The following is a 9,941-nucleotide window of genomic DNA, read 5'->3' on the forward strand; positions in this document are numbered from 1 at the left end:
TTAAAAAACTTTAAAAAACGGATTTGATCAATAAGGACTGCAGTGTGAACAAGGCATTAAAGACGTCCTTTCAATGTCATTACATTGTTTAGATGTGAAATCACCACTGATTAGGACCATCCTGGGGTGCCTTGATGTATGATGGTGGCGGAACCGGGAGCAGAGCCGCTCTCAAGCGAGGAGGCAGACGCATTCATTTCATATTACTCAGAGGGGCGAAGCTTTGTGACGCGCAAGGGGCCAGAATTGTGAAACTGTCCCGGGAGAGGCTATGTACCCCCCATCCTTGTTCCTGTAAATTCCGAGAAGGAAGAACGAACGAAGAACTAACAGGGTCAATGACTTCAGTGTGTGTGGTTTTTTGGTTGAACTTCGGGTTCCTTATGGCGCGCAACAGGTAGCCAGTATCACTGTGAGGACGGAATACATTGCATGATGTTTATTCAAGCTAACAATCTAATCTCTGATCGCTTTAATGAACTCGATATTTACAAGTAGGATCATCGGTGGAACGTTGAGAATAGCCTACTGATATATGATATGTCCGCGCAAGGGTTGCTGAGCAGCGTTTTCTCATGCTCCTCGCCAACATCCAAAACAATGTCCAAACGGAGACTGAGACAGACTAGAAGTTTGGATTCAACTTTGATAAGACACTGTGGGACCGAAACGGATGGGACATCGGGTCAAACGGATCAAAAGTCGCTTTACCTAAGTGTAAATCATGGTCGTTACCTCCGAGCCTCAAACGAAAGCCTCTCCAAACTGGATGCGCCACTTACAGCTGGGGCAAAACAATGTCAGTCAGCATCCTCAAGCCTGTCAATATATTTGGATACTTCTGGCCAATTCGACTACGATTCCAAGGCCACAAAAAGAAGCACGGCATGGGATTTACCTTTTCTTGTCAGAAGCCCCGTTACTCCAACCGGAAGCTCAAGCACTTTATTTTCACCTAGAAAGTGGCTTCAAAAGAAGCCATCTCCACCATCCATTCCTCAATCATACGCTGTATGGAAATCCGAGGTAAGTAAGTGTTAAAATTCCACTTCTGTTGTTGTTGATGATGATGCTGGTGGTGATCATGATCATATTACTGTTGTTCAAACTGTCCAATTCCGGTAAATTTCCGAAAATTGCCAGTTTTTCCAGAAATCCTGGTTGAAATATTCCCAAAATATTGCAGAAATAAGGAACCCTCCAACCGGGATTTATGGAAAACCTGGGTATTTTGGGAAAATTACCAGATTTTTGCAACCCTATGTAGACTTCATGTTGTACAGCCTGGTCTCATAGACTAGGTAAATCGAAAAAAACACTCAAATGAGTATGATATGTTATGTTTGTTGTGGTTACATAAGACAGAAAGTTAATTAAAGGCATTAAAGACAAACACGAATAGAGGAAGGTTATTGGGGTGGATGGGTCACCGTATAACTTGAAGGTCTGCGAGTTCGAATTTCAGCACGGAGAACTTTGGCATTTTAGCTAATTGTCAACTTTTCAACTACTTCCTACTTTTTGGCTACTTTGCAACTAATTAGCATGTGAGTTAACCCTTCCCCTAACCATGACCCTTTTAGCTAACCCTTACCCTAACCTTAACCCTTTAACCTGACTCTTAACCTTAACCCCTAACGCCTAGCATAGCTAACGTTAGCCAGAGCAAATTAGAATTCGTAACATATCATAGGTTTTTGTAAATTGTAACATATCATACGAAATGGATCATGGACATCCACAAATTAAAATAAACCATACTAAATGAAGCATATCATACTAAATCGAGTGTCACAGATTTACATACAGTACTATACGAAATGCTCTGAGACCAGGTTGGGCTGTATTACACAATAATACTCAAATTCAAGAAGCTTAGTTAATTAATAAAGCTGATGATGATGATTCAAGGTGGTGGTGAAAGTAGTACCATTTGTAGTAGTATGGTGGCAAGACCACAGTTTATTAACAGTGTGACAGTGTCAGTTGTCAACATGCAAAAACATGTATTTAGAGTCATGACTCATGAGTAATAGTTACACCTGTTGATCTCAAATTTCATATCAAACTTTCAAATGCATAATTGTTAGTCTCTGAAATATGGAACAATGTCACACATGAGCAATGGGATATAAATTAGGCGGACAGCATGATGTCACTGGCAAATTTCTGTCTATCTTCCTCAGAAGGATAGTTAATATCAAAAACCTTCAGCCTATAGAAGCATATAGTAACTATAGCCTATAGCCTATAGAACCATATAGTAACTATAGCCTATAGCCTATAGAAGCATATATACGCAAATAGTAACTATAGCCAATAGAAGCATAGAGTAACTATAGCATTTAGAAGCTGTAACTATAGCCTATAGAAACTTATAGAAATCTGTAGCATCTATAGTTTAGCCTGGGTGCCAGTCTGTTTTAGCCCTCTTGTCAACTCCTTATTGAATTGTCTTGACAATGACAATGGATTAGGCCTAGGGATAAGCACAAACAGATCTGGGACCGGGCTAGCTGTAGCTACCCTTTGAATAAATCTGGAGGGAAACTTGCTTTATAAAACAAACAAACAAACAAGTAAAGCTCTTCATCTCCTTGTAGATATAGTATTAGTCAATAGTTTGGACAAATCAAATCACATTTTATTGGTCACATACACATGGTTAGCAGATGTTAATGCGAGTGTAGCGGAATGCTTGTGATTTTAGTTCCAACCATGCAGTAATATCTAACAAGTAGTCAAACAATTTCCCAACAACTACCTTTTACACACAAGTGTAAAGGAATGAATAAGAATATGCACATGTAATTATATGGATGAGCGATGGCCGAACGGCATAGGCAAGATGCAGTAGATGGTATAGGGTACAGTATATACATATGAGATGAGTAATATAGGGTATGTAAAGTGGCATTGTTTAAAGTGACTAGTGATACATTTATTGCATCCAATTTATTATTATTAAGTGGCTAGAGAGTTGATTTACCATCAGACTGTTTAACAGTCTGATGGTCTTGAGATAGAAACTGTTTTTCAGTCTCTCGGTCCCAGCTTTGATGCACCTGTTATGCAGGTGAATGAGGACCCAAAAGCGACTTGGCGAAAACAGAGTCTTTATTCCAGTAAAGGAAATATGCAATACTCCTAGACAAATCGGAGCGGTAAACAAAGCATAAAAACAATTCCACTCGTAATGACGAGGACAGACTGGAGACTCGACCATAAACTGTAGGTTGCCTCGGGAAGGCACTGACCGTAGCAGACTCAGACACCTGCTCACCACGCAGCATCTGAGGGAAACACGACACGACAGGGCGAGACAAAGACACAGCACGGTGAACAATATACAAGGATCCGACAGGACAGAAACGGAAAACAAGGGGAGAAATAGGGACTCTAATCAGAGGAAAAGATAGGGAACAGGTGTGGAAAGACTAAATGATTGATTAGGGGAATAGGCACAGCTGGGAGCAGGAACGGAACGATAGAGAGAAGAGAGAGAGGGAGGAAGAGAGAAAAAAGGGAACGAACCTAAAAAGACCAGCAGGGGGAAAACGAACAGAAGGGAAAGCAAAATGACAAGACAATATAAGACAAAACATGACAGTACCCCCCCACTCACCGAGCGCCTCCTGGCGCACTCGAGGAGGAATCCTGGCGGCAACGGAGGAAATCATCAATCAGCGAACGGTCCAGCACGTCCCGAGACAGGACCCAACTCCTCTCCTCAGGACCGTAACCCTCCCAATCCATTAAGTATTGGTGACCCCGTCCCCGAGAACGCATGTCCATGATCCTACGTACCTTGTAAATAGGTGCGCTCTCGACAAGGACGGGAGGGGGGGAGGGAAGACGAACGGGGGTGCGAAGAAAGGGCTTGACACAGGAGACATGGAAGACAGGATGGACGCGACGAAGATGTCGCGGAAGAAGCAGTCGCACAGCGACAGGATTGACGACCTGGGAGACACGGAACGGACCAATGAACCGCGGAGTCAACTTACGAGAAGCTGTCGTAAGAGGAAGGTTGCGAGTGGAAAGCCACACTCTCTGGCCGCAACAATACCTAGGACTCTTAATCCTACGTTTATTGGCGGCTCTCACAGTCTGTGCCCTGTAACGGCAAAGTGCAGACCTCACCCTCCTCAGGTGCGCTCACAACGTTGGACAAACGCTTGAGCGGAGGGAACGCTGGACTCGGCAAGCTGGGATGAGAACAGAGGAGGCTGGTAACCCAGACTACTCTGAAACGGAGATAACCCGGTAGCAGACGAAGGAAGCGAGTTGTGAGCGTATTCTGCCCAGGGGAGCTGTTCTGCCCAAGACGCAGGGTTTCTGAAAGAAAGGCTGCGTAGTATGCGACCAATCGTCTGATTGGCCCTCTCTGCTTGACCGTTAGACTGGGGATGAAACCCGGAAGAGAGACTGACGGACGCACCAATCAAACGACAGAACTCCCTCCAAAACTGTGACGTGAATTGCGGGCCTCTGTCTGAAACGGCAGGCCATGAATTCTGAACACATTCTCGATGATGATTTGTGCCGTCTCCTTAGCGGAAGGAAGTTTAGCGAGGGGAATGAAATGTGCCGCCTTAGAGAACCTATCGACAACCGTAAGAATCACAGTCTTCCCCGCAGACAAAGGCAGACCGGTAATGAAGTCTAGGGCGATGTGAGACCATGGTCGAGAAGGAATGGGAAGCGGTCTGAGACGACCGGCAGGAGGAGAGTTACCTGACTTAGTCTGCGCGCAGTCCAAACAAGCAGCCACGAAACGGCGCGTGTCACGCTCCTGAGTAGGCCACCAAAAGCGCTGGCGAATAGAAGCAAGAGTACCTCGAACGCCGGGATGACCAGCTAACTTAGCAGAGTGAGCCCACTGAAGAACAGCCAGACGAGTAGAAACTGGAACGAAAAGAAGGTTACTAGGACAAGCGCGCGGCGACGCAGTGTGCGTGAGTGCTTGCTTAACCTGTCTTTCAATTCCCCAGACTGTCAACCCGACAACACGCCCATAAGGAAGAATCCCCTCGGGATCAGTAGAAGCCACAGAAGAACTAAAAAGACGGGATAAGGCATCAGGCTTGGTGTTCTTACTACCCGGACGGTAAGAAATCACAAACTCGAAACGAGCGAAAAACAACGCCCAACGAGCTTGACGAGCATTAAGTCGTTTGGCAGAACGGATGTACTCAAGGTTCTTATGGTCTGTCCAAACGACAAAAGGAACGGTCGCCCCCTCCAACCACTGTCGCCATTCGCCTAGGGCTAAGCGGATGGCGAGCAGTTCGCGATTACCCACATCATAGTTGCGTTCAGATGGCGACAGGCGATGAGAAAAATAAGCGCAAGGATGAACCTTATCGTCAGACTGGAAGCGCTGGGATAGAATGGCTCCCACGCCTACCTCTGAAGCGTCAACCTCGACAATGAATTGTCTAGTGACGTCAGGAGTAACGAGGATAGGAGCGGACGTAAAACGTTCTTTTAGAAGATCAAAAGCTCCCTGGGCGGAACCGGACCACTTAAAACACGTCTTGACAGAAGTAAGAGCTGTGAGAGGGGCAGCAACTTGACCGAAATTACGAATGAAACGCCGATAGAAATTAGCGAAACCTAGAAAGCGCTGCAACTCGACACGTGACCTTGGAACGGGCCACTCACTGACAGCTTGGACCTTAGCGGAATCCATCTGAATGCCTTCAGCGGAAATAACAGAACCGAGAAAAGTAACGGAGGAGACATGAAAAGAGCACTTCTCAGCCTTCACGTAGAGACAATTCTCTAAAAGGCGCTGGAGTACACGTCGAACGTGCTGAACATGAATCTCGAGTGACGGTGAAAAAATCAGGATATCGTCAAGGTAGACAAAAACAAAGATGTTCAGCATGTCTCTCAGAACATCATTAACTAATGCCTGAAAAACAGCTGGCGCATTGGCGAGACCAAACGGCAGAACCCGTTACTCAAAATGCCCTAACGGAGTGTTAAACGCCGTTTTCCACTCGTCCCCCTCTCTGATGCGCACGAGATGGTAAGCGTTACAAAGGTCCAACTTAGTAAAGCACCTGGCTCCCTGCAGAATCTCGAAGGCTGATGACATAAGGGGAAGCGGATAACGATTCTTAACCGTTATGTCATTCAGCCCTCGATAATCCACGCAGGGGCGCAGAGTACCGTCCTTCTTCTTAACAAAAAAAAACCCCGCCCCGGCCGGAGAGGAAGAAGGCACTACGGTACCGGCGTCAAGAGACACAGACAAATAATCCTCGAGAGCCTTACGTTCGGGAGCCGACAGAGAGTATAGTCTACCCCGAGGAGGAGTGGTCCCCGGAAGGAGATCAATACTACAATCATACGACCGGTGAGGAGGAAGGGAGTTGGCTCGGGACCGACTGAAGACCGTGCGCAGATCATGATATTCCTCCGGCACTCCTGTCAAATCGCCAGGTTCCTCCTGAGAAGTGGGGACAGAAGAAACGGGAGGGATAGCAGACATTAAACACTTCACATGACAAGAAACGTTCCAGGATAGGATAGAATTACTAGACCAATTAATAGAAGGATTATGACAAACTAGCCAGGGATGACCCAAAACAACAGGTGTAAAAGGTGAACGAAAAATCAAAAAAGAAATAGTCTCACTGTGGTTACCAGATACTGTGAGGGTTAAAGGTAGTGTCTCATATCTGATACTGGGGAGATGACTACCATCTAAGGCGAACATGGGCGTAGGCTTGTCTAACTCTCTGAAAGGAATGTCATGTTTCCGAGCCCATGCTTCGTCCATAAAACAACCCTCAGCCCCAGAGTCTATCAAGGCACTGCATGTAGCACCCGAACCGGTCCAGCGTAGATGGACCGACATAGTAGTACAGGATCTAGATGGAGAGACCTGAGTAGTAGCGCTCACCAGTAGCCCTCCGCTTACTGATGAGCTCTGGCTTTTACTGGACATGAATTGACAAAATGTCCAGCAAGTCCGCAATAGAGGCACAGGCGGTTGGTGATCCTCCGTTCCCTCTCCTTAGTCGAGATGCGAATACCTCCCAGCTGCATGGGCTCAGTCTCAGAGCCAGAGGAGGGAGATGGTTGCGATGCGGAGCAGGGAAACACCGTTAACGCGAGCTCTCTTCCACGAGCTTGGTGACGAAGATCTACCCGTCGTTCTATGCGGATGGCGAGAGCAATCAAAGAGTCCACACTGGAAGGAACCTCCCGGGAGAGAATCTCATCTTTAACCACTGCGTGGAGTCCCTCCAGAAAACGAGCGAGCAGCGCCGGCTCGTTCCAGTCACTAGAGGCAGCAAGAGTGCGAAACTCTATAGAGTAATCCGTTATGGATCGATCACCTTGGCATAGGGAAGCCAGGGCCCTAGAAGCCTCCCTACCAAAAACTGAACGGTCAAAAACCCGAATCATCTCCTCTTTAAAGTTCTGGTAATTGTTAGAACAATCAGCCCTTGCCTCCCAGATAGCTGTGCCCCACTCTCGAGCCCGGCCAGTAAGGAGTGATATGACGTAAGCAACCCGAGCTCTCTCTCTAGAGTATGTGTTGGGTTGGAGAGAGAACACAATATCACACTGGGTGAGAAAGGAGCGGCACTCCGTGGGCTGCCCGGAGTAACAAGGTGGGTTATTAACCCTAGGTTCCGGAGGCTCGGCAGACCAGGAAGTAACAGGTGGCACGAGACGAAGACTCTGGAACTGTCCAGAGAGGTCGGAAACCTGAGCGGCCAGGTTCTCCACGGCATGACGAGCAGCAGACAATTCCTGCTCGTGTCTGCCGAGCATGGCTCCTTGGATCTCGACGGCAGTGTTACGAGCGTCTGTAGTCTCTGGGTCCATTCTTTGGTCGGATCCTTCTGTTATGCAGGTGAATGAGGACCCAAAAGCAACTTGGCGAAAACAGAGTCTTTATTCCAGTAAAGGAAATATGCAATACTCCTAGACAAATCAGAGCGGTAAACAAAGCATAAAAACAATTCCACTCGTAATGACGAGGACAGACTGGAGACTCGACCATAAACTGTAGGTTGCCTCGGGAAGGCACTGACCGTAGCAGACTCAGACACCTGCTCACCACGCAGCATCTGAGGGAAACACGACACGACAGGGCGAGACAAAGACACAGCACGGTGAACAATATACAAGGATCCGACAGGACAGAAACGGAAAACAAGGGGAGAAATAGGGACTCTAATCAGAGGAAAAGATAGGGAACAGGTGTGGAAAGACTAAATGATTGATTAGGGGAATAGGCACAGCTGGGAGCAGGAACGGAACGATAGAGAGAAGAGAGAGAGGGAGGAAGAGAGAAAAAAGGGAACGAACCTAAAAAGACCAGCAGGGGGAAAACGAACAGAAGGGAAAGCAAAATGACAAGACAATATAAGACAAAACATGACAGCACCTGTACTGACCTCGCCTTCTGGATGAAAGCGGGGTGAACAGGCAGTGGTGCGGGTGGTTGATGTCCTTGATGATCTTTATGGCCTTCCTGTAACATCGGGTGGTGTAGGTGTCCTGGAGGGCAGGTAGTTTGCCCCCGGTGATGCGTTGTGCAGTCCTCACTACCCTCTGGAGAGCCTTACGATTGTAGGCGGAGCAGTTGCCATACCAGGCGGTGATACAGCATGACAGGATGCTCTCGATTGTGCCTCTGTAGAAGTTTGTGAGTGCTTTGGGTGACCGGCCAAATTTCTTCAGCGTCCTGAGGTTATCATGCTATCATGAAGGCAAAGGGTGGCTACTTTGAAGAATCTAAAATCTAAAATATATTTTGGTTTGTTTGACACTTTTTTGGTTACTACATTATTCCATTTGTGTTATTTCATAGTTTTGATGAGTTGACTATTATTCTGCAATGTAGAAAATAGTACAAATAAATAAAAACCCTTGAATGAGTAGGTGTGTCCAAACGTTTGACTGGTACTGTATATCAGAGATCAAAATCATCTTTCTCCGGGATTTGGCGGTGTGATTACAGCTCTGTCTGAGTAGTTTTGCAGAAGAGACTAAGAGAGGGACTGTTGTCCCTGTGGACTGTATGTCCTGTTTTTAGATAAACAGAACCATGTGTTTATAGAAAACCTTTCATCTAAGGCAGCAGGGCCATTTCCTCTTCAATGCATTCAAACAATGTGGTCAGTTAGAATGACCAGTCAGAATCAACAGAACTTTTGGAGTGGTGGATTACACAAATACATCAATTTATAGGAACACCTGTGTTCAATGTAAAGGCATATTATTCTTGTCAGCTCAAAGTGCCTGAGTCTACTATTATGGAAGGTGTTAGACTATACTAGGGCTCCCCAACTGACAGGTGAATTGATTTGGCCCACCAAGTTTTTTTGTTGTTTAAATTATTTGACCTGAAAGACTATAAAAACATCAACACGTCAACTCCAAGTGATTTTAATTTCGGGATTTTAATTTAATTTACGGTTCCAAAGTATTTCTTTGCATAATAGAGAGCATCACTACTCTGGACGGTTCGGACTTAGAATATGTGGACAACAACAAATACCTAGGTGTCTGGTTAGACTGTAAACTCTCCTTCCAGACTCACATTAAGCATCTCTAATTCAAAATTAAATCTAGAATCGGCTTCCTATTTCTCAACAAAGCATCCTTCACTCATGCTGCCAAACATACCCTCGTAAAACTGACCATCCTACCGATCCTCGACTTCGGCGATTTCATTTAAAAAATAGCCTGCAACACTCTACTCAACAAATTGGATGCAGTCTATCACAGTGCAATCTGTTTTGTCACCAAAGCCCCATATACTACCCACCATTGCGACCTGTACGCTCTCGTTGGCTGGCCCTCGCTTCATACTCGTCGCCAAACCCACTGGCTTCAGGTCATCTACAAGTCTCTGATAGGTAGGGCCCCGCCTTATCTCAGCTCACTGGTCACCATAGCAGCACCCA

The 9,941-nt window shown here is 46.2% G+C and overlaps 1 protein-coding gene across 1 annotated transcript in view; it reads left to right on the plus strand.

Moving 5' to 3' along the window:
• The first annotated feature begins 322 nt into the window (after positions 1–322).
• Positions 323–9,941, plus strand: part of LOC124044256 (rho GTPase-activating protein 6-like) — a 76,714-nt gene continuing 67,095 nt past the window's right edge. Inside the window, exon 1 of the mRNA XM_046363871.1 lies at positions 323–1,026. Coding sequence (XP_046219827.1) covers positions 541–1,026 — 486 coding nt within the window. The 5' untranslated portion in view covers positions 323–540. The remainder of the gene's footprint in view (positions 1,027–9,941) is intronic.

This window comes from Oncorhynchus gorbuscha, linkage group LG09, assembly GCF_021184085.1.
Source record: "Oncorhynchus gorbuscha isolate QuinsamMale2020 ecotype Even-year linkage group LG09, OgorEven_v1.0, whole genome shotgun sequence".
In the NCBI taxonomy this organism is placed as follows: Eukaryota; Metazoa; Chordata; class Actinopteri; order Salmoniformes; family Salmonidae; genus Oncorhynchus; species Oncorhynchus gorbuscha.